Raw genomic sequence first — 24,561 nt, 5'->3', positions numbered from 1 at the left:
CACACATACACACACACACATATATACACATTTTCTTTGACACAAGATGGAGCACACTCACACCGTCCTTATACACATTGACTTATGCCTTTCGCTCAGTGTTTGACTTGGAGCTTGGGGTGTCCACTCCTGGCTCAGAGGAGTAGAAATGGGTGGATGTCCTTGATCCTGGCCAGATGACACCCTGGTCTAGGGGCTAGGCGTGGTTGTGTTGAGCTGGCCACCGAGGCAGTGGGCTGTGGTGTTGCTTTGGGCCCAGGAGGGGAAGGTGTTTAGGCTGAAGATGGGTTGGCTCCAGGTGTTGATGGCCAGTGAGATGACCAGCACGCCGAGGATGTTGAGCAGGAATCCCGTCCGGGCCTGGTGTGTGGAAGAATCAGTTTGACTGAGCAGGTCAACACCATATCTCAAGTGTTAGGGGGTGCTCAGGAGCTCTCTCGTGAGTAACCCTCTGGGAAGTCTTCTCTGGGGTCTACCCAGCAGCACCAGGCAATGCCTCTGCCCCCTCAACTCCCAGTGCTAACAGGGGAAGAGACGCTTTTTGCGAGCTTCCGGGGTGCTGGGCCTTGTTCTCGTTTAGTCCATCCCTGGTGCCTGGCACCTTCCTTAAATTCTTCCCTAAATTCTCATAGCCCGACCTGAATTTGCTCCACCCAGGGGTGATGTCCCAAGCTCCCCGCTGCCCCCCGGAGTTGAGAAGGGTCCACTCTCAACTCAGAACCTTAGCGACATTAAGCTACGTTGTGGTCCACCAAGGTGGACAGTCAGAGCAGGAAGGGGTGCCGAGACATCCAGGCCTTTCTGCCACTCACCATATCAGACACTTTGAGGCCTCCGAAAGAGAAGACGATGGCATTGGGCGGGGTGGCCACGGGGAGCATAAAGGCCAGGGAGGCCGCCAGAGTGCAGGGGAGCATGACGTAGAGAGGATGGAGGCAGATGGCCTGAGCCTGGAGGAGGGACAGCAGCAGAGCTGGTCTTAGTCCCCATTCCAGAGGGAAAGGCATGGTCCCCATTGTCCTGCCCCCCTCTCTGATGGACAATCTCCCCAAAACACATTTGTCCACACTCTGGCCATGATCCCACCACTCTGCAATAAAGCACTGGGTGACCTGGGAAGGGCCCCTTGACCTCTCTGGAGGGGGATGAGTGTGCGGCCCTGCCCTGCGGGGCGTGGATAGGGGAGGGGCCCATAAAACGGATCTCAAAGAGGTTCGGGGGTGTCATCAAAGGCTGCGGGAACGCGCTTGGGGAGGAAGGGGCTGGGGACGCTCTGGGGAGCAATTTCACCTTGTCACCTCAGGAATGACCAGAACAGGGGCTGGGCAGGGGAGAGGGTGAGGCTACCAGTGAGCTCCATCAGGATACCCAAGGGGTGATGTCACCAGGGATGAGGTGAGTAAGAGGCCAGAGGTCCAGAGGGCCCAGAGCAGCCCTCAGCTGAGGGGAGGGGGGAGCCCAAGGGTCCTTTCCAGGAAAGGAGAGGAGATATACTCCGCTCTGAAGGTGGGCCCTTGGGTGGGGGTAAGCAGGGGGGCTGCCTTGAGGATTGTGTCACAGGGCCAGCTCACCATGGAGGCCAGGATGGGCAGGAAGAGTGTGGTGGTGGCCACGTTGCTGGTGCACTCGGTGAAGGTGGCAATGAGGAGGGAGAGAATGAAGGCAATGGCAGGATGCGGAATATTCTGCAGCGGGGTTAGCTTGTCCCCCAGCCACTTTGATAGACCTGATTCCTGTGGACAGAGGAGGATAGTGAGGGAGAGGCTGGGCTACTTGGGGCCCCGAGTCTCCAGCTGGGGCTCTGGGAGGATTCTGTTCTTGCCCACTGTTCTTTAGACTCCAAAGTAGCTTGGGAAGGAAGATAAGACCCAGCAAGAACCAAGGGTCCCCTTCCTGGTCCTGAAGAACAGCTGAATGTGGGGAGAAGGGTCAGCCGAGAAACTAGGAGTAGGGTCAGAATCTTTGGGGAACCTGGGGCTCGAAGCGAGTAAAGATCTTTGTCCATTTACTCCTGCTCTCCTGACCTCTCTCAGGAAGTCCCTGGACAGCCTTAGCCTTCTCCTTATCCCCTCTAGCTTGGTAGGTTGGGGCAGAAGGGACCTTGATCCTGGCAAGGAGGGAAAGAGACTGAGAAAAGCCTCACAGGAAGACAGTCCATAGGGTGGGAAGAGCTCCAAGGTCTTGCCCTGCCCAGTCTGGAACCCTGGACTGAGCTCCAAGCAGTTGGGACTTTATCTCATGCAATGCTGCCCTGCCCACCCAGTACCCAGAATAGTGCTTGGCATAGCTGGTATGCTTGATGGCTGAACTGATTGCTGACCCAGGAGTCTCAGGCACCAATATCTGACTCCAGGAATCTGTCTTCTTCTCTCTACAGTGTATGAACTCAGCTAGAACTGAGCCCCTGGGTTGCAGGCTCAGGGATTTCCCTCTTGGAGGCTCTGGGGAATAATGCCCTGGTCCCCAGAACCTGCCTGGTGTGATCATGGCACCCCCTGGTGGCCACAGCAGACACGTTGTGTCAACCCAACCACAGCTAACTCGGGTGCTAAAGTTATTTGCATTTTCTGGTTCTCCGTGTGTGAGAGGGCAGTGGGTGGGTGGTTGTCCCCTGCAAACAGTTCCTTCCCACCCGAGAAAATTGCCTCCTTTTGGCTTTGAGAACTCCACTAGGAAGAAGTCTCTGGTTTGTGTTTTTTCCCCTTCTCTCCAAAGGCTACAAAAGGCTCTCCCCACCAGGGGGTTCTTAAGTAGGGATCAGGTCTCCCCTCTGTAGAATAGAAGCAGAGGCCCCCTTTTCCTGCCACAGTGCCCTCCTCAAACAGCTGGAGAGGGGCAGGGGTCTCTCACCTCACTGCCCTTGGCCAGGGCAAAGCCACCACCCAACAGGAACACGATATTCCAGGGCATCTTCTCATTTACTGTCTTCCAGTCCAGGAGAGCAGGAGGGGCCTTCAGTTTCCCTGGTTTTCCTACTCCCCAAGAACAGAAGGATGGATCACCAAGAGCCAGCAGGCTTACTTCCCTCTGCTTGGGCTTCTCTGTACAGGTCCCTACCAGAGCTTAATGCCTGCAGAAGGGAGACCCTCAGTTCTGCAAACCTCTCAGCAACTCTGTCCCCGAGTCCCTGTGCCCCCAAGTGACCTCAATCTCTCTGGACTCTGGCTCCTCCTGTCAAGTGTGGTCAAAGGCAGTTTTCATGCTGGAAGGCAGGGGTTACCTGAAAACCCTTCCCTGTACCAGTCCAGGTGCTTACCTGGAACTTCGGTTAACCCTGGGATCTTGGAGGGCACGATGAAAAAAATTATGCTGATGAAGATGGCCACTGTCCCATCGGACACCATGCTGTGGGTGGGCAGATTGGGCAGGCTTAGTGGCCTGGGCGGCCTGGGGTCACAGGGTGGAGCGGTGGTGGAGAGGGGCCCCTCCCATGCCAACCTCTCCTGGAAAGTTCCCCCGCCAAGCCTTACCGCCCTTCTACTCCCTTCCCTCCTCCCTTAACCAGGAGAACTCCAAAAGTATTCCCTCTCTCCCTAGAATGCTTACCTTTGCCCATTTTCTTTGGAAAAAGCCAGGTTGCCCCAGCCAGTGAAAAATCCGGGCTCCCGAGTGAACCAGAGCACCACCAGGAGGACAAAGAGGAAGCTGACAGCCTTTTCTGCAAAGGTCATGGGGCCCAGCCGCTTGTGTTCTGTTTTGATGACTCGGTAGGCTGCTTGCTCTTGCTCCCGTGCCTGTCCCCCAATGCCAAAATTCTTCCGGAAGCTGCAGGCAGAGGGCCAGGGGCAGCTCATGAGGGCCGCACACCAGGCAGGGGAGCAAGGAGCTCTGAGTGCCTGTGATAAACAAACTGAGGTCTGCAGAGGCCACCTCAGGGTTGCTACACTAAAGCCCTGGATCTTCCCAAGGTTCTAGAATAAGAGCAGAAGTCTCTCAGAGGGTTGTGGCTCTTATTTGGCAGATGCAAGACTGGGGTTGGGGGAGCTGGGTTTCCCATGCTTGGCTCTGCTCCACCTGCCCCACTGACCCTGTCACGCCAAGGGTTGTGTTGAGCCTTCTCTTGTACAGAGTGACAACCTAGCGGCCCCGAACCCCATGCCTCCTTCTGATCTTGACTCATCACTCCCCTCTCCCCACAACTCTCCAGGAAACCCTGCTTTTGGGCATCTCCTGCAATATCAGCCCTACCCACATCATTCTTGGAGGCACAGGAGTCTCCTGTCTTCATCTGTGTGCCACTTGCTTAACTCATGTTGACATTTAACTTTTCACTCAGGCAAATCTCAACTACCCTGCTGGATTGTGAACTCCTCAAGGGTAAAGATCACGCTTCACACATCTTTGAATCCTTCATGGTGCCTGTCTCTGTGTTGTCTCACCTTGTACCAGCTCCCAAACTCAATCCAGCCTCTTCACACCCACCTAAGAGATTTTTCCAAAGTATAGCAACAATGCTTAAAAATGTTCAATGGCGGCCCACTGCCTGGGCAGGAAGGGCAAATAACAACTCATCCCACAATACCACACAGGCCACAATTCCTGGCCTGGACTCACATCAGACATCACTAATCAATCCCAAATTCAATTCCAACTGAACCCTAGCAAGCTCTCAAAATATTTTCAACTCAGAGCTCTAGTGATTACCAGTAATCCAGTGTTGAAAGTAGAAATAAAACCTGTTTACTACTGTTGGCCCTAATAATTTTTATGCGGCACACAAGCTCACAATCTTCCCCTGATTGTGTCTCTCACTTCATCTCTGGACACTCCTTTTTGCTATTTATGTTTCAACCACACGGAACTGGAGTCCCCTAATACACCATGCTGTTTTTTGCATTTTTTTGCCTTTGTACAAGATGTTCCTGCTGTCTGGAATACTTTGACCCCACGCTCTCTCTACCTGGCTAATTTTTAGTTTGAGTAAAGTCAGTTCTACCATCATCTCCTCTAGGGACCTTCTGGAATCCTTGTTCCCGCAGGCTGTGTTCCTCCAGGACCTCTGCCATGGCCCCCATCAGATCATAACCTGCCAAATGGTGAGCTCCAAGGACAGGGATTGAATATAACAGGTGCTTTTGTAACTAACTACCTCAGCGAGTGTCCCTTAAGCCAAGGACTGTGAAGCATCACAGGATGGGACCTGGTCCAAGCATCAGGAGACCTGGTTTTCAACCCCAGCACTGACAAACGTACTTGTGTAGTGCACCTTCACTGTCATCTTCTCAGATGCCAACATTTTCTCAAGTGGAGAAAATGGAGTAAGACTTCACTGGGGCAGTGGTTAAATTCTTTTCCGCAATGGTTACCTGGAGTAGTCAACTTCCCAACTAGAAGATTCCAGAGCATAAGGGCAGGCTCCTAGGCTTTTCTCACCCACTTCTCCACTTACTTGAACCCCAGGAAGATGATCTGCAGCCATAGCCAGGAAAACAGCAACAAGATGAGCATGGTGGGGAAGGCAAAACCGAACCAGGAGGCAAAATTCACCACGTTCCCATTTTCGGGGAAGATCCTGAAATGGGATGAGGCTGCTGCATGACAAGCCCATTCCCGCCTCTCCCACCCCCTAAGCCCCCCCATTCCCTGAGGGTGTATATCCCCAGCCCCTGCCACTCACGAGTTGATCTGTCCTTGCAGCACCAGGTTGGGTGTGGTACCAGTCAGTGTGGCGATGCCCCCGATGCTGGCTGAGTAGCACACACACAGGCTCATGCCCTGGGTAAAGCGGAGCTGCTCCTTGGTTTGGCTGATGGTTGTCACCGAAGGAGCAGGTGGGATGGGTGTAGGAGCAGGTAGGGCTGGGTGGGCCTGGCCATTGTCTGGGAATGAGAGAGAGCTCAGGTGGGGAGCATGGCTGGAGCTTCTTGGCCTCCTGGCTCCGTGTCAGTGAGGAGCCCTAGGCCAGGGGGTGGCACAGATTGCCTCTAGATCTGCCCCAGCATTCACCGGGGGGATGACTCACTGAAGGTAGGATGAGCCTCAGATCCCATCTGGCCCAACATCTCCATCTTGAGAGGGAAAATGAGGCACAGAGAAGGGAAGAATCTTAACCAAACCACACAGGAATAATGGAGCTGGAAATCCTGAAGGCCCACCCAGATTCCAGCTCTCTGCTTGCCAGGATGTCCTGGGGATTAAAGCCAGGAAAGTGCTGGGCAATTCAGGACAAATCTGTCCCTGGACTTCTTGCCTCCCTTTCTCTCCTTAGAGGCTCCATGATGACTACTCCTATGATTACTATCTCTGCAGACCCCCAAGGGCCAAGAACCAAAGTGGGGTCTGGCCTCACCAAGCTGGGCCTCTTCCTTCTTCTGGCAACTTGGTTCCTGGCAACTTGGTTCCTGGAGTTCGAAGGTGGGGTTGTCACTGCCCTCCTCCACATCCTTCTCCTTGCCTGTGGGTGCCTTGTGCAGCTGCTCCAGGACAGCATGTGCGATGGGCACCATCATGGCTGTGGTGGCTGTGTTGCTGATCCACATGGACAGGAAGGCCGTGACCAACATGAAGCCTAGGATCAGCCTAGAGACAGACAAATGGACACACTGGCGTTCTGGCATCCCCTCAGGGACTGGATTCCCCAAATGCCACACTGTCCCAGCTTCTGCAGGCCTGGTTTGTGGGCACTCACAGGGCAGGCCGCACCCCCACGATGAGGAGCACGTTGAGGGCGATTCGTTTGTGCAGATTCCAGTGCTCAACTGCGATGGCCACCAGCAGGCCCCCGATGAACAAGATGTTAGTGTCCTTGAGGTACTCAATGCAGACCTGGTGGGCAGGGATGGCTGAGAGGCAGGAAGACCCTGGGATTCCCACTATGACCCTGGGCTTATGGAGCTCACTGACATTCCCACAAACAGGTTGCCCCCCTGGGTTCTTGGAACCAAATGGAAATGGTCTTTGGATTACCTGCAATTCAATATTAATCAAGCTCCTCTCTGCCAAACTCATTTTCTCTTCCCTTGGGAATGACTGGGAAACAATCTATCCTGACTCCACTCATGTTTCTAGCCATGGACTGGGAGATCAAGAATTTAGCTGCTTCTAGAAGCTAGAGTGTAGCCTCATCACCATCCTGGAACTTGCCCCTGATTGACTGAATCAGAAACTCTGGGCAGGCATAGCACTCCATGTTTTAAGTAGCCCTCTAGGAGATCCTGATGCACCCCTCCACTAACACCCCCCACTTCATCTTCTAGATGTCTCCTCCCCCAGGGTTCTCTGACCTGCCAGTCGGAGGCAGGGACCCTCTTCCCTATACTCTCCCTGTGACGAGCTTCTTTGGTTACCAGCATTCTAGGGTAGACCCCTTCTGCCCCTGGACCCCCTTTTTCCTGTGGACGAGGAAGCTTACCTCGGAGGCATCCATGATCCCCATCATGGGGAACAGGACGAGGGGGAGGAAAGCAGTGACGGCCAGGGGGAGGGCCTCGGTGCACCAGAAGAGCGCCATCACGATGATGCTGTAGCCGCAGTAGGCTTCCTGCGGAGGGGAGGGGCAGCAGAGCCATGGGGAGGGGCAGGGCCGAATCCCAGAGTCCCATTATCTCCTGCCCCCAGAGAAAACAGTCCATTGTGACAGTGTGGGGAGCCTCTAAAAGCCAGCCTTGAGCCCCAGGCCCAGGGACCCGGGAGGAAGGGCACGGAAACCCTCCGCCAGGCAGGCTTTTCTGGCAGGGGCACTGCCCACTCTGTCTGCTGAAGGAAGGGCTGCAAGCTGGGATAATGGGGGCTGGGAAGTCCCAACCACCCTGTCCCTCTCCTCCTCTCCCCCTGGAATGGACTAAGCTCACTCCTTAGGGCCTCTTGCTCTTTGTACCCTAAAACTTGGGGAGGGTCCCTTGCAGGTGACCTGGGGGAAGAGGAAGCTGCTGTTTAGTTGCTGAGCAACTCTTAGGAACTGGTGTTTTCGTGTTGTGCAAGGAATGCCAACAGCCATTAATTGATAATCCCACTGTTATAGATGAGCTCAGAGCAGGTAAGTGGCTCAAGGTCACAGAAGTAGAGAGTGGCAGGGCCAGGATGGACCCCAGATGAGGGGTCTGGCTGCCTAGCTCGGAGGGCCTTCCCTCCACAGCCTAGGGAGCTGCAAGCAGGTCTGCTGTGCAGTGAGGTCAGTCTCACTTCCTTTTCATCAAACTTCTACCACTGCTCCTCACCTTGGACAATACCTCCTGGGCCCCAGGGTGGGGCTACCTTGATCCTTGACCAGAGACCCACCCCTTTTTTTTCTCCTCCCCCTCTCTCAGGAGCAGGAAGCTGATTCTGCTGAAGCTGCTGTTTCCTCAACCACTTCCCCACCTGCAATGGTTGAATAGCCAGTTACTCATCTTCCCTCTGGCCTAAGGGCAGGCAACCTCTCCTGGACCCCGTGTCCAGCCACCCTGAATTCTCTAGCCAGAGACAAGGAGGGGGCTGTGGCCGAGGGTCACCCTGCTGATCCAAGAAGAAAGCTTGGTGAATAAGAACAATGAAGTGTCCCAGGAAGAGGCTATGCCAGGCATTGTGCTCCAGGCTGTTCAAGTGTTTTTAAATGGCACTTAGTTGCTCTGTGGGTAATGACTGTTGTTCTCATCTTCCAGGTGATAAATCAAAGGTGCAAATAAATGAATTATCTCAACATCACACAAACAGTAAGTGAAGAAGCCAAGCCTTCTGGTTCTTTGAGTCCCCCTTTTACCTTCTGCCCTGAGTTCCATTCCTCATGGCTGAAGGGTGTCCCCCAGCCTCAGGCCTGATTGCACAGGGGTGTGTGCAAGGGGTGAGTTGGGGCTGTGAATCCAAACAGAACTAATCTTCTCTGGGGACTATCTTTGGGCAAGTTTCTTCACTTCTGAGAGCCCATTTCCACTTTCCAAAGGGAGCTATTAATATGCCTGCCCCTGTGGGTGTTCTGGTGTGACATCTATGGCTCTCCTCCCCTTTACAGCTTCCCTGCGTCCCTCTCTTGTCTGTCTGTCTGCCTCTGGATCAAAAACCAAAACTGGGTTCAGAGTTCCATTCAGAAGTCATCCTGGTGGTTCTGGTTTCTGCCTTGGTGGCTCTGGTCTCTGCCCACCACATCCTGCGGGTCAGCATGCCCCATGGCTGCATAACTCACTGACCTGTTTTTTCTGGGCCATGGGGTTCTTAACTGGGGTGTGGAATTCCAAGGATTCATGGTTAGATAGGAAAATGACTTCATCTTTTTACTAGCAACTAACCAAGGCTATGAACAGAGGCAACGAACCATACCACTATTAGCAGTGATTTTATCACAGATATTCAATCATGGCTCTCGGCTCTCAGATAACTGCCCAGAACAGTTGCCGTTATCTCAAACAGTATCTCGAAATATTGTTTACATCCACCACAATTTTGACATGTTATATCAACATGATCTTATTTGAAGCATTAATAAAGAAGCACCTGTATTCTGAATTGCCGCTTTTTGTTATGCCTGTTTAACTGTATTTCAAAATAATGGGTTTCCTTTGTGAGCCTAAGCATTTTATTTTGTGCATCCAAGAAGGGCCTACAGTCTACCAGGCTTGGAAGGGGGTTAGAGTCCCCGCTTCAGGCAAAGGGAAAGAAATCAAGTACCTAACACACTACTGCGATTTCCCTGAATTGCTTTGGGAATTTTCTAAACTTCCCATGTGGAATTTGTCTCTGGTAGGAGCAGGGGTCTCCACAAGCCCCAGCAGTGCAGGTGTGAGCCAGAGTGGAGAATTTACAGCGGTCAGGCACAGCCAGGTGGGTGCTTCACACACCTCCTCTCTCATTCCATCCTTGTGCTCTGTATCTTGGTATCTGTTTCTCGTTGCAACTGAGAGGTGAGGGAAATGAGACTCAGTGAAACCTGGCGTTGCCTGTTGATATTTGCTGGTTGAAACTTAAAGGGTATGGGTTCGAGGTTGGGATGCGGTCTACGTTTAAGGCCACCCCCCACCCCACCCTGCCCAGGTCACTCCCTGAGGGCACAGCCCTAGGAATCCTTTCCTTTTTGGTCCCAAAATATGTCCAATTCCAGTATCCCCTGCTCTAGAAGCGGGGACCTGGGGATCAGACTTATCCCCCTGGCCAACTTAGTACCTTCTGCCTTGCAGACCAGCTCTGCAGAACTTGGGCTGCCTAAGCCCAGTTGGTGCCTACAGCAGGTCACCCAACTGGCAGCCCACCAGGGCTGGTGCACCACACAACCCCATGTGAGGTTCACCACGCGTTTGTGCAGGGCGCAGCCTGCGCTCTATCCAGGTAGTGTCTCCCACAGCTCAGAAACTGGCAGGAGATGGGCCTCCCTGGGGGCCAGGTGGTTGAGCACTGCACTGTGAAGCTGTCCGCAGCCTCTGCAGCGTGATTTCGATCCTGGCCAGCTGGTGAGAATCCCACATGGCGCGGCAGACCTCTCCTGTCTCACCTGCTGCTCCCCTCAGCAGTGTATTTCTTCAGTCTGCCTGCTCTGCTCCCTGCTCTGTCTCTGGTGAATCCTCTCACCCTCCCGCGTATCTGGCCTGCACCCTGGTTCTTGTATAAAAATAAAAATAGGGCCTCCCTGGTGGCGCAGCGGTTGAGTGCTGGGCTGCGAAGCTGCTCGCAGCCTCTGCAGCGCCAGTTCGATCCCCGGCTGCTCCCCGGCCACCGGAGGAGGGTCCCACATGGCGCGCAGACCTCTCCTGCCGCCCGCTGCTCCTCTCAGCAGTGTACTTCGGTCCTTCTGCCTGTTCTGCTCCCCGCTCTGGCTCTGGTGAATTCTCTCATCCTCCCGCGCTTCTGACTATACCCAGTGCTTGTATAAATAAATAAATAAATAAATAAATAAATAAATAAATCTTAAAAAAAAAAAAAACTCTTAAAAAAATAAATAAATCTTTAAAAAAAAAAAGAGAGAAACTGGCAGGAGAGTTTTCCCTGGGGGCCAATGCTGTTTGTGCATTTTTTCCCTCTATCACTCCTTCCCCAGGCTGAAAGGCTAGTTGCTCCCCAGCTCTGTTTCTCGGCTATAGAATTTACTCTTTTCTTGGTGTCTGTTTATGGGAGCCCTTCTGAGGACGGGGGTCTTGTCTCTTCCATCTCCACGTCTCTAGCCCCTTGCTCTTTTGCTGTGGTGTGGCCAGGGTGTGTAAATTCTCCTTTCCCACTTGTACCACCCCCACCTCCTCCTCCCTGCCCCAGGGAGTCGCCATGTTCAGATCCCTATTCCTCCTCATCCTTGGGGCAATCCAGGATATTGGGAGTCCCTTGGGGGCAGTCACCGAGCCTCCCACCTGTCTAGCTGACAAATAATCTTTCTGGGCCAGGCATCTATTCCTGCTGTTTCCATGCCCCCAATGCTTCCATTTGCTTCTCTCCAGCTCTGAGTCATTAGCCAGGCCCAAGTCCCAGCATCTGTCACCAAGACTCCTGCAGAGGCCCCTGTTGACCACACAGCTTTCTCTCTTGCCCCTGAAATCTTTCTCTGCTGCCGCTGGCATGATCTTGAGACACAAATGTGTTTAATCCTCATACCCAACTGCAACACACAGAGACACACTTACCCCTCAAAGTAACAAATACTTTAGGGTTTCCCATCTCTCTTAGGAAAGTTCAGGGCTGGTCTGTGTGCCTTACCGCTCTCTCTGCTCCAGCCACACTGGCCTTTTCCAGTTTCTCAAATACTCTGTCCTGCCTGTAGCCACAGGGTTTTTGCACCAAATAATCTTCTCTGGATCTCTTTTCCCTCCTCACTTTGCCCAGTTGATGTCTACTCATTCTTGAGATCTCCGTTCAAATATTCCTTTTGTTCTTTTAAAGTTTTATTTTATTTATTTATGCATACAAGAGCTGGGGTGTAGGCCAGAGGTTGGGGGGGTTAGAGGACTCACCAGAGACAGAGTGGGGAGCAGAACAGGGGGATCTACACTGCTGAGGGGAGCAGCGGGCAAGACAGGAGAGGTCTGTTGCGCCATGCGGATAGCTCCCTGACTGGGGATGGAACTCCTGCTGCAGTGGCTCTTGATAGCTTGGTAGTGCTGAGACTCAACTCCCCAAATATTCCTTTTTTAGAGAAACCTCCATGGCTTCCAGGCTGGGGTTTGTTTCTATTTTTCCCACTCTAAGCCCCTGTACTTCTTCTGCATAGCATTTGTCAGAGATTATAATCATAGTTTCATGAATTAATGACTTATCTTTGTCATCAGACTATGCTCCAGAGAGCAGGACCCAAGTCTGCTTCTGCTCACCCCATGTAGGCTGCCTGGTTCCTCTACGGAGCTGACAGTGAATGAAAGGGTGAATGAGCTTTTTCACGAAGATGGTGCCGAAAGCAAAGAAGGAAGCCCCTGCCCCTCCCAAAGCCGAGGCCAAGGCAAAAGCTTTGAAGGCCAAGAAAGCAGTGCTGAAAAGCGTCCACGGCCATAAGAAAAAGAAGATCCGCACTTCACCCACCTTTCGGAGGCCCAAGACTTCGCCACTCCAAAGGCAACCCAAATATCCGCGGAAGAGAGCTCCTGGGAGAAACAAGCTTGACCACTATGCCATCAAGTTCCCTCTTACCACTGAGTCAGCCATGAAGAAAACAGAGGACAACAACACACTTGTGTTCATTGTGGATGTCAAGGCCAACAAGCACCAGATCAAACAGGCTGTGAAGAAGCTCTATGACATTGATGTGGCTAAGGTCAATACCCTGATCAGACCTGATGGAGAAAAGAAGGCCTATGTTCGACTGGCTCCTGACTATGATGCTTCGGATGTTGCCAACAAAATTGGGATCATCTAAACTGACTCCAGCTGGCTAATTCTAAATACAATTTTTTTTAAAAGATTTATTGATTGATTGATTGATTGATTGATTGATTTATACATACATACATACAAGCACTGGGTACAGTCAGAAACGCGGGAGGGTGAGAGAATTCACCAGAGCCAGAGCGGAGAGCAGAACAGGCAGAATGACGAACTACACTGCTGAGGGGAGCAGCGGGCGGCAGGAGAGGTCTGCGCGTCATGTGGGACCCTCTCCTCGATGGCCGGGGAGCAGCCGGGGATTGAACCGGAGCTACAGAGGCCGCGGGCAGCTTCCCAACCCAGCGCTCAACCGCTGCGCCACCGGGAGGCCCATAAATACAATTTCTTACCATAAAAAAAGAAAAGAAAGAAAGAAAAGGTGAATGACTATGAGGCACTAGGGATAGAGACATGAGTCAGGCCCAATATGGCCCTTGGGGCTCTATGTGGACTGGGCGGGAGGGTGATGGGTGGGTGAGCTGCCCTGCAAGTTCAGCCGCTAACAAAAGAGAGAAACCCTCCTAGGGCTTCCACACCCCAAGACTGGCTGTCTGCTTGCTTCATTACAACTGGGAACACAGGCCAGAGTCAGAAAACCTGAGTGCCCAGGCTCAGTTTTATTAAGGTGCGTCCTTGGGCAAGTTACTTCACCTCTCTCGGTTTTGGTTATTTATTTATTTATACTTTTTTTTTTTAACTTTTTTTTTTTTTTTTTTTTTTTTGAAAAAATTATTTATTTATTTATACAAGCACTGGGTACAGTCAGAAGCGCAGGAGGGTGAGAGAATTCACCAGAGCCAGAGCGGGGAACAGAACAGGCAGAATGACGAAATACACTGCTGAGGGGAGCAGCGGGTGAGACAGGAGAGGTCTGTCGCGCCAGGTGGGACCCTCGCCGGGAAACTGTGCTGCAGAGGCTGCGGGCAGCTTCACAGCCCAGCACTCAACCACTGCGCCACCAGGGGAGGCCCTTTATTTATTTTTGAAGATTTATTTATTCCTACAAGAACTGGGGTGCAGGCCAGAGATGCGGGTGGTGAGAGGATTTACCAGATACAGAGTGGGGAGCAGAACAGGCAGATTGAATGAAATACACTGTTGAGGGGAGCAGCAGGTGAGTGAGGAGAGGTCTGCTGCACTATGTGGGCCATCTCCCTGGCTGGGGATCAAACCCATGCTGCGATGGTTGTGGACAGCTTCATTGTTGCGTCTTAACCCCTTGCACCACCAGGGAAGCCCAGTTTTGGTTATTTATTTATTTAGGTAAGTGATACTGAGCATGTCCAACTATACAGAGTATCTCCTTTATGCAGTTTATCTACAAGTGAAAATAAGAGCAACACCGATCTTATTGGGTTATTATAAGAATGAAGGATGTGAGTATGTAGGTCTAAGCCTAAAGGGACTGTCGATGGTCAGATTGGCACTGGGAGAGAAATGTGCTCCTGAGTTACTAGAGAGCCAGGGTGCTTCCAGGGTTCAAATGGAGATGAAGGTGTCAGGGAATCCAGGGCAGACTCTGGACCCTGGGTGTGGACAAGGTATGGGACCTGCAGGCATTGTGGCCTTTACCCGTTACAGACAGCAGCAAACATGCCCTTGGTATCTGAGATGTGACACTCATTCCTCCTGGTGATTGAAGGTTAACCCAGAGCTGGGGATGAGCTGGTACACAGCAGGCCACTCCCACTGCCCCTCTGCCCCTGGCAAGTAGAGGTGCTACTGGCAGTGAGCACTCCTGGGTCTGGGGAGTGAGAGGAGGCCCAAAGTGGCAGCCTGCCAAGCACTGCTGTGAAGGAGACCAGAGAAAGGCATTCCAGAGGGCAAGGGCTCTTTCCCTGAGCCCCCCTCCTTCTGGGCTGAGGAAGGAATACTGAGTGGGTACTGAGGGATGAATAGGAGTTCAGTGGGTGGGTAAGTAAGACCTATCAGGGTGAGGGAGTAAGCACAGAGGGAACAGAATGAGGGAGGCATAAAAGAGGAATCTTGGAGGGCTGTAATGCTTGGAAGGAGCCTTGTCTGCCCTGACTGAGATCGAGGACTTCATCCAAAAGACAGGGATGAAAAAGGAGGCCCTTGAAGAGTTTTAAGCAGAGACAGTGACGTGGTCGGGCTGGCGTTTTATTAAAAGATTACACTGACGCTGCCTTTGTGATTTTAAAAATATGCTCACTAGGGACTTCCCTGGTGGTGCAGCGGTTGAGCGCTGGGTTGCGAAGCTGCTTGCAGCCTCTGCAGCGCCGGTTCGATCCCTGGCCCTCGGGTGAGGGTCCCACATGGCGTGTAGACCTCTCCTGCTGCCCGCTCCTCCCCTCAGCAATGTATTTCGTCGGTCTGCCTGTTCTGCTCTGGCTCTGGTGAATTCTTTTACCCTCCTGCGCTTCTGACTGGACCCAGTGCTTGTACAAATAAATAAACAATTTTTTTTTTTTTTAAAAAAAGCTCACTAGGGGGTTGCAATTGTATGGGGAATATAAAAATAAAATTTATTATTTAAAAAAAAAAGCTCACTAGTGTTAAAAATACTTAGAAAAGCGGTCTCCCTGGAGGCGCAGGCATTAAATAAAAATACAAGTACTTAGAAACATTTGTATCTTTACCCTTTTTTTTGGTTCCAGGAGCCCCTTCACCAGCCTGATGAAGGCTTCCAACTTCTTAGACTATGTTTTTATTTTTATTTATTTTTTTAAAGATTTATTTATTTATGCATACTAGAGCTGGGGTACAGGCCAGAGATGTGGGGGTGTGAGCATTCACCAGAGACAGAGTGGGGAATAGACCAGGCAGACTGACTGAAATACACTGCTGAGGGGAGCAGCGGGTGAGACAGTAGAGGTCTGCCTCATCACGTGGGTCAGCTCCCTGGCCGGCCGGGAATCGAACTCGTGCTGCAGAGGCTGAGGATTGCTTCACAGTGCGGTGCTCAACCCCTTGTGCCACCAGGGAGGCCCTAGACTATGTTTTTAAATTCATTAAATAATGTAGGATTACCAAGGAAACCAATGTTATGGAAATGATATTAAAAAATGGATAAGATGGTGATATATGGGATCCTTTGTTAACTAATAAGGCCTTCAGTGACTGACAGCAACTGTAATTTCAAAGTCATGATTCACGTAAACAATCTTTCAAGGTACCTGCACCAGCTCTAATGCGATAGGAAAATATCTGTGGTCTCTAGGGTGGCAGTTTCAAAGGGATCGTTAATATGATTGTGGTTTGTGGTCCACATTCGTAACGGAAGGAAACGCTAAATTTTCTGTAAAGGTTATTGACAAGAAAATGCAATTTTTTTCCATTCAAGTTCACAGACCCCCCAAGGATGAGGAGTCCTTGCTGGGGAAGGACGAACATCACACCGGCCACTGAGACTTTCCTCTGGACAGACCTCTGTCTGGGTTCCCTCTTTTGTGGAATTTTGCACGATGTGCCTGTATCACCTGATTAAATAAATAAATCCTCTAAAGATGAAAATAAGGAGCTTGTTCCTGCTATCGTGTGGTGGGTGGATTGGAAGACAGGCAGGGAGGCCGGGAGGCATGCCGGGTGTCCAGCTGGGCAAGCACAGGGGCTGGGAGCAGGGCATGGCCGTGGAGATGGGCAGAGAGATGTGAGACACCTCCCGTGGTGTCTGGAGGGTTTGGGTAATGGCTGAGAATTGGTTAGTGGAAGTGGAAGGAGGAAAACTTTCAGGGGTCTGTCCCAGGTGTCCAGGTGTCTGACAGTGACCACAAAGAAGGAGCCCCTGAAGGAAGTGCAGACTGACCTGGGGTGGGGGTATCCTTTCCAGGAATAATATGCTGATGCCAAATGCAAAATACCTTTGAAAGACTGCCTATACAAAGGGGACAGCAGTCAGCCCATGTATAAAAATATTCCCACAGGGTCTCCCTGGTGGCGCAAGGGGTTAAGACGCAGCACTATGAAGCTATCCGCAGGCTCTGCAGCAGGAGTTCAATCCCCGGCCTACCAGGGAACAACACACACGGTGCAGCAGACCTCTCCTGACTCGCCTGCTGCTCCCCTCAGCAATGCATTTCAGTCAATCCACCTGTTCTGTTCCCCACTCTGTCTCTGGTGAATCCTCTCACCCCCACACCTCTGGCCTTGTGTGCATAAACAAATACATCTTTAAAAAAAGATAAAAATAATCTCACAATGTCTTTTGCAGTTGACCCGGGAAGCCAAACCACAACCTCTACAACAGTTGGGATTGGTTCAATTGTAACAGGGTGGTCCCCAGGAAAGGGGGAGATTCCACGTTCCCTGCCCCACCCAAATGGAGGGTGGAGCTGAGCAGAGAGAGAAGAAGCTGCAGAGGAGACTGAGGAAGGAAGCAGGATGGAGCCAGGAGACCTGGAGGAGGCGCATGGAGCCTAGAGACACGTGAAGAAACTGCGCTTGCCTTTTGGTCGTGGACTGGGTAACACAGATGTGGGTGAGACCCGAGGGAAGGTGACCATGGCAGCTTTTATCTTGATGTTGATTTTGCTCTTTTCCTTCCGGGCTTGTCTGGTTGTTTCTGACCCTTTTCTGTGGGTCCCCACTGGAAGATGCTTTAGACTTGTGGCAGGCTTTGGGGCCTTGCTCTGGACCGATCCCATCTGGATGAAGTTTTACCCACGAGGGGACGGGTAACTTTGGGTGCTTCATTTAGAAACTAGACTCTTTGCCTTTCCTGTATTGTTTCCTAATTGTATTAAAGTTCCCTCCCATTAAAGTCTCATATGTTTTGTGTTGATGCAGCGGATGGCAGAACCCATTTAGAGCAGGCAGGTTTGGGGGGGATCTGGGGTGCATCTCTCCCTGCCCTGTAACACAATGACTATCAACATTCTTAATTTTTGCCCCCCATTCTCTAGCCCTATTTCCAACTCAGGACCAGCCAGTAAAAGCCAGATACACTCCCCTAACCAGTCACATAAGGTGTCCCGCTTCTGGTGAGCCCACCTCCAGCCTCCCCCATCAGCAACCTCCAGTCAGCCACACCTGAAGCTTTCCCTTTTCCCACCGAAAAGCACTGCCACCCCCAGCCGCCTTTGAGGCTCTGCCATATGCAAGGGATGGTGGCCGACTCCTTGTTATCCTTTGCTTGATCTCATTTGGGTGATTTTTATTTATTTCTGTCCCTTAATGTGAATGCTTTTGTTGCCCCATCTGCTGCTCCAGGAGGCCAAGGGGAAAGGTGTCTGAGTGTCAGAGAAAACAAAAGTGGGGACAAGAGGCCTGACATCATAGTTTAGCCCCAGACGAGGCCTGTCTGTGTCTACTGAAGGGCAAAACAGCAGACCGGAGCGAGGCATGCAGGTGGGAGCCATGATGCATGGGGCCTTCCCACACTCTTCCCAGGTCTGATCCCCACAGCAGCCTGGGCCTCGCTGCTGAGTGAGAGGCAGGAAACTGCTGTGGAAGATTCTACCTTGCTTTGTCACTCTTTACCTTCACCTGGGCAGGTGCTGATAAGCATGAACAAGATTTGGGAGCAGAGTCCAAGTTGGAAAACCTCTCTCGCTACTCCAGGGATCCTCCCGATTTTGGAGGCTGGCTCCTTCTAATCCTACTCCCAGGCACTCCGGAGGCCAAAATCGGGTCTCCTCAGGTGCTGCTCAAGGCCACACTCAGGGACCACACCCTCTGCCCTGGTGGGGGTCACCAGACACACCTTGCCTCCTTGCTTGGGCGTGGAGAAGAGGCCAGACATCTACACAGTGCCTGAGGTTAAGTGTGTTTCCAGGAATTTAGACAAGAAGCAGAGTGCAGGGAGCCGCTGTGTACTGAGCCCCAGGTGCCAGGCACACTTTGGACACGGGTTATCTCATTTCATCCCGACTGCAGCCCCTTAGATGTGAGAAGCTTGGAGAGGCTGGGTGAGGTCACACACACCACGCATGTGCTCCTGAGCCCAGGTCAATCTAGATCCCAAATCCCTGTTTGCTCCTTGAACTCTGCCTTCTCAACCAAGAGCCAGGAAATCTCAGAAGATAGAGGTGGATCCTGGAATGGAGGTTCAAACTCCTCGTTCAGTCCTCATGCTCACAGTGAATCATCTGAGTCCCGTGTTGTCTTTGGGTTTCGGAATAACTTACAGTAAGAATATACTAATTACACAGACTTTAAGTGCCCATGCACACACACAGTGCTGTTTCTATGGTCTAGGACTGCAGGTGACTCAGCTTAAGAAATTCTGCCTTCTGTTCTTCCTGTACATACGATATAGATTTCAGCTAAGCCCTGCCCTGGCAAACTTTATCCCACCAGGAGACTGTTTTTACAGATAGTTCTGTTGGGGTCTGGAAGGTATTTGTGTTTTCTAAATTACTGGCTTTTTGACCTCTGAGCAAGCACTTACCCCTCACTGCCCTATAAAGCCCAATTCAAATGCCTCTTGCTTCAATTCTCCCTCCTCTGAGCTCCAGCGGCTTTTGGCTATACCTTTGCATATATACTTGGTGTCCTGCACTAAATACAGAATGTCTGTATTCCTTTTGTAACCCCCAACTCAGATAAAGTTAGCAGGCATCTTGGACTGTGAAGGACAGTGAAGGATTGGCTGAAGGCTGGGCGGACATGAGGGTAGAGGCTCAAGAGGTGACTCACAAGAGGGGCACCACCCTGCACCCCTGGATAGCCTCAGGCAGAGATCCTGGGACCAAGTTCCAGGCTAGACTTCTGCCTTTTTCTAGTTGGGACTTTAGGCAATTTGCTCGACCACTCTGGGACTCAATTTACACGTCTGTAAAATGGACACAATAATTGTACCTTCACAGTAACTCAGAAGTTATTGTGATAAATAAACACATTAATGCTCTGAGGTGCTTGGCACGATGCCTAGAACATAAAAATACTCACTAAATGTCAACTCTTATATGCACACAGTGTGAGCCTCGCTTGGGATTCATCCTTCCCATTTCAGGGTCCAGGAGCGTGAGGTAAGCAGGGGACTCACTGCAGAAAGAGAGGCTCAGCAGTAATTCAGGATGGGGTCTTATTTGCCCACATCCCTTCATTCATTTATTTGCTAAGTATGTGTTGTTTCCCTGCTTCCCTCATGGACCCTACATTCTGGTATAGGAGTCAGAGGGTAAATAGAAAACCAATAAACACATCATTTCAGACAGTGAAAGCCCTTTAAAGAAAGTAATGGAATTTTGTAATAAAGAGCACCAGGGGCAGTCAGAGGAGGTTTCCCCAAGGAGGTGGATTTAAGCTGAAATCTAAGGAATGAGGACGCTTTTGAGGAACAGAGAGAATGCTGGAGAGGCTGGAGAAGAGTGAACAGAGGTGGGGAACAGAGCAGTCCCCAGGGACAGAACCCCAGGGACTTCTAGTCTAAGAGGTTTAGATTTTATTCTAAGTTGATGGGTGGGGTTTCCAGCAGGGTAGTGATATCATCACCTGTTGTGAAAAGACCATCCTGGTGGTTGGGTGATGACAGTCTTGGGATGGGGAGAGACAGGTAAGAAATCATGGTGACTGGCCAGGGTGGAGGCAGTGAAATGTGGCTCCAATCAGAGAAGGCTTGGGATATCATCAGCAGGACATGCTGATGTGTGTGGAAATGGAGGGAAGAGAACACCCTGGAATGGCACTGTGTTGGTAGCTCCAGAAGATAGATGGTGGAACTGCATCTTGATGAGGGAGTCTGTGGGAAGAATCACCTGGAAAGGTGACAGTCGGGGTTTTGTTCGGGATGGCCGGACTGTTGACAAAGAGAACATGCAGAGAACACACAGGGGGAGGCGCCCGGGGGTAGGTAGAGAGGACACATTGGGAGGTTGGGGCTGGGGTTACAGTCTGGGGAGATGCTTTATATAGCCAGAGCCTGCATGGATCCCCTGGGGCAGAGTGAGGATAGGCAGGAGGAGCCAGGACAAGTGGCTGGCCAGAAGGAAAACCAGGAGAGGCTGTCCCCAGAGCCAAAGAAGTAGCTAGACTTGCAAAGGTTGGTGGCACCTGTGACGAATGCTGCTGAGTGGTTGAGGAAGGGGACTTGGATCGGGGTTTGCTACCACGGAAGTTGCCGGGCACTTGATGAGAGTCTGCTTGATGCCTAGAGTCCTGGGACTGGAACTGTCTTCAGAGAGAAAATACATGTGCTGGGTGAACAGTCTTGGGGACTTCTGCTTTCCGAGAGAGCAGGGGCAGGAGGCAAGGGTAGAGGGCATGTGGGAATGAAGAAAAGGGCTTTTTTTTTAAGACGTGAGATATTCTAGCATGTGTCATGCTGATGGGAAATATCAGGCAGAGGGGAAAACTGATGATGCAGGAGGGAGAGGATAATTATAGGAGCAAAGTCCCTCAAAGGGGCTGGTATCTAGGGCCCCAGTGGAGAGACTCGCCTTCACAGATAGGACTGAGGACTCAACTGGTCTGAGGCAGCAACTGGGGGGCAGAGGCAAGCAGCAGGGCTGGGCACAGTGGAAGGAAGACACATGGCACTTCCTCCAGGAGGCCTAGTTTCTGGTCCTGAGTCAGGCTTCCTGTAGCGCTTTGGACAAGTTACTGAATCTTGCTGGACTCTGGTTTCCTGCGGGAGAAATGGAAACCACAGCCCCTGTCTGTCCTCCCTCCTGGCTGAACACACTTGCCCAAACCTGTCTGAAAACTCCCCTGCCTCATCACAAGCACAGATAAGCTACTGGCTTTGACCTGACACGAGGGTCTCTCAAAGGTCAGTCAGGCCTTGTCACTCACAGATGGCAGGGCCCCTGGCCCTTCATAGTCTAGTTCCTCACCCCTCTGGGACACTGAGGACAAAAAGCCTCCTTCAGTGTCCCTGTCTCTGACCAAGAAAGAAAAGGGTTCATTGAGGGGCATTTCTGGGGTTCTGGGTAGAGCCAGGCCCAGGTCCTGTCTCAGCCTGCAGGAAGCAGCGGTACAGAAGACAGCACAGACTGCAAGCAGACCCCACCCCCACCCTGCATGCATGTGCTGTGTGACCTGTCAGATTTCTACTGCAAAGCTTGAGTCTCATGTCCTCCTCCTGGACAGACGCTTCCCAAACCCTCTGCCAATTTTAGAGTCATAATTTTGTGTTCTTTTACTTATAGGAGGTGTTACGGGGTTCGCGGTGGGGAGGGCTTTCTTCTTGATGGATTCCATAGCACTAGCCCAGAGGGTTTGTTAGTGATACGAATTTTATCTTCTCTAAAGTATGCATTGGGAAAAGTCTCCTTCTTAGAGGTCGAGACAGTCACATCCAGAGTGTGGGTAGGTGACCTTGCCTTCCTCTCTAGTGGAGAAAATGCTGCTTTCTGCTTTATAACGACTTGGTCAGCCTCAGCCTGATCATGTCCAGTATCATGGAGCCTCCAGAGACTCACCCGACCGTATATCCTGACAAACATAAAGATGCCCCGTAAGTGTATAATATCCAAGTTCCACAAGACCAGAACTGGCCTAGGGATTTGGGGTAGGTGACTTAACCTCCCCTTCCCCATCTATGAAATGGGACAGCCAGACTGAAATGGAGAGAGTTAGCTGCACAGTGCAGGGCGCAGGGTTGGGGCTCCAGTAACGGGAGCCAAGGGTATAACCCTTGCTGATTGGGGGCAGGGGTGGCAGCAGGCAGCGGCACCTTCCCCTCCATTCAGGGTACAGTGTCTGAGTCCCATTGTCAAGCTCTCGCCCTCCTCTTTGGCAGACTTAGCCCTGGGGATCACAGGTGAGTGCCTTCTTTCTGTTTACACCGCTCCTGAAGATACAAACTGCCTGCACCCCTTCCATTTCTCTCCGGCAGCTAGTCCTGCTCGGCCCCCCTGAGCGAGATCCAAGCCTGGGTGGGCCCGTAGTATGCAGATCATCCTCATCTGCCTCCACCTGACCTCCAGAACTGACTACTCATCTCCCCAGGCAATTGATTTCAAGTGCACCTGACGTTTGGGCTCCTATTCCTGGTTGCAGAGCAAAAATCTCTTCTAACCTCTTAAACCTCAGCCCTCAGGAGGACCAGGGGGTATGGCCTCACTCCAGGGTTGGAGGGATGAGCAGGTTATGTGCTCCTCAAAATGCCCAACCCTGGCCAGGCAGTCCCTTCCCTGTACCCTTGAAGCTTATTTGTGGTAGTTCTTACCTTGGAGGCCAGGACGATGGGCAGAGGCAGCAGCACAATGGGCAGGATGAGGACAATCAGAGTGGAGCGGTAGGCCCACAGGGGCTGCCAGTAGGTGGCCATGGTGAGAGCTGTGGAGGAGCCACAGCGTCTGGATCCCGGGACCTAGAGGACACGCAGCAGGTAGGCGACCGGCCAGGGCAGGCTTATATAAAGGCTTGAGTGTTAACCATTGACCCACCCTAGCAATCAGAGTGTTTTTGGAGTCCAGAAGGTGAGAGTAAGGAGGAGGGACCTGCAGGAGGTGTAAAGATCAGGAAGACTTAGCAAAGAAAGAGGAGGGCAAGATCAAGGAATAAAAGCTTCAGATTCCTTCATGAAGTTAAGGCCAAAGTTAACTCCTTATGTGCGTGGAGGCTGCTAAGGGCCACAGCAGAATGAGCTGGGGAGGAAGGGCCCTGGAAGGCCTACGCTTGGCCTTGATAGGGCCAGACCCTACGCCCTCTAGACAGCCCAGCCTCTCCTCTCTCCTTTCACTCCCCAAAAGCTGGGATCTCAGTTGAGCAGTTTATGCAGGGCATGGGTGTGACAGCCTTGCCTCAGGTATACCCTACCCTCTAGGAGTTTCTAGTCGAGGATGGAGGGCAAGGAAGCTCAGCATGTAGTCCGAGCTGGTTACTATTTCATTTACTCTATAACCACACCACAATTAGGTGTTCCCATCTCATTTTACAGGTGGGGAAACTGAGGCTCCCGGCACACAGAGCCAGCCAGAATCCAAGCAAGCTTTTTGGGTTTCCTGGCAAGGTCCAAACCAGTGTGAGAGCTCCAGGTAAAAGGGGGGTACTAGGAGTACCAAGCTAGGGTTCCCAGAGAAGTTGGCATGTGAACTAGGACTTGAAAGTCAGTCTGATTTGGTTACAAGATGAAGGGGGAAGGATCACAAGCAGAGGGAAGAGTGAGCTAACAAGGCCTGGAGCAGGGGACGGTGTGTTTCTGTATTTATGTGTTGGAGGGGACAGGCGGGGGGTTGGAACTGCCACTTGTCTGTCTAGCCAGAGCCTCCATTTCCTGGTCACCTCCCCACACGGTAGCAGATCAACCACGTTTCTGTTTATTAACAAAGAGTGTGATCTGTGTGCACCCGGATAAAAAGGCAGGGTATCAGGAAGAATGTTTCAGGAAACACACTCAATCTGGGCAAAGATGTGAGACTGTGGAGGAGTGGAGGGAACAGGAGGTTCTGTGTGGTTGGAAAATGGATTTGTAGGGGGCAGGATGGAGAGCAGATACCCACATTTACAGGGTGTACAACAGCAACGGCTTGGGTGTGATGCCAACAAGACTCTCCTGGAGCCAAGAGATACCCAATGCCCTTTGCAGGGTGGGCAGAAAGGTATGGACAGACCCAGGGGGCAGGACTTGGGGACCAGGCCAACGCGGGGAATAGGGAGAAGCTACAATACTGGTCTGACTGGCCACCCACCCCATGCCTGCTTACAGCTCTGGCCTCTCCACCCCCACACAGTCACCTGCTCGGGGCAAGGTGAAGAAAATCAGGAAGCACAAGGGTAGACAAAGAGTTTCAGACACCCAAGACAATACCCCAGTCTGTCTCACCATAGCGAAGGCCTCTCTCATAGCCTGAGGGCCTGGAGGAACCAAAAGAGAGCCAGGCTGGGCCTCCCCCAGAGGAACAATATCTAGCACTAAGCAATCTGCACCCTGATTTATTCAGCTCTCCACACCAACCTGTGACAAGCCTC

General features: G+C 51.8%; 2 protein-coding genes across 2 annotated transcripts; one reads left to right on the top strand and one right to left on the bottom strand.

Moving 5' to 3' along the window:
- Positions 1-22,951, bottom strand: SLC13A2 (solute carrier family 13 member 2). The gene is made up of 12 exons (XM_037494104.2): positions 22,817-22,951; positions 7,352-7,480; positions 6,629-6,765; positions 6,290-6,519; positions 5,618-5,819; positions 5,390-5,512; positions 3,547-3,765; positions 3,257-3,345; positions 2,851-2,972; positions 1,572-1,733; positions 813-950; positions 1-360 (listed from the first exon to the last, which is right to left on the bottom strand). Exons 1-12 carry the CDS (start codon positions 22,916-22,918, stop codon positions 190-192), a joined length of 1,824 nt encoding a protein of 607 aa, XP_037350001.1. The 5' UTR covers positions 22,919-22,951; the 3' UTR covers positions 1-189.
- On the top strand, positions 12,254-12,766 carry LOC119232180 (60S ribosomal protein L23a-like). Its single transcript, XM_037494103.2, has one exon. It carries the CDS (start codon positions 12,269-12,271, stop codon positions 12,734-12,736), a length of 468 nt encoding a protein of 155 aa, XP_037350000.2. The 5' UTR covers positions 12,254-12,268; the 3' UTR covers positions 12,737-12,766.
- Positions 22,952-24,561: the final 1,610 nt, after the last annotated feature.

The sequence above is a fragment of the Talpa occidentalis genome, unplaced genomic scaffold (assembly GCF_014898055.3).
Source record: "Talpa occidentalis isolate TD23 unplaced genomic scaffold, MPIMG_talOcc4v2.1 talOcc4.7, whole genome shotgun sequence".
NCBI lineage: Eukaryota > Metazoa > Chordata > Mammalia > Eulipotyphla > Talpidae > Talpa > Talpa occidentalis.
The sequence above is the reverse complement of the archived record's forward strand: the minus strand, read 5'-3'. Positions and strand labels throughout refer to the sequence as shown.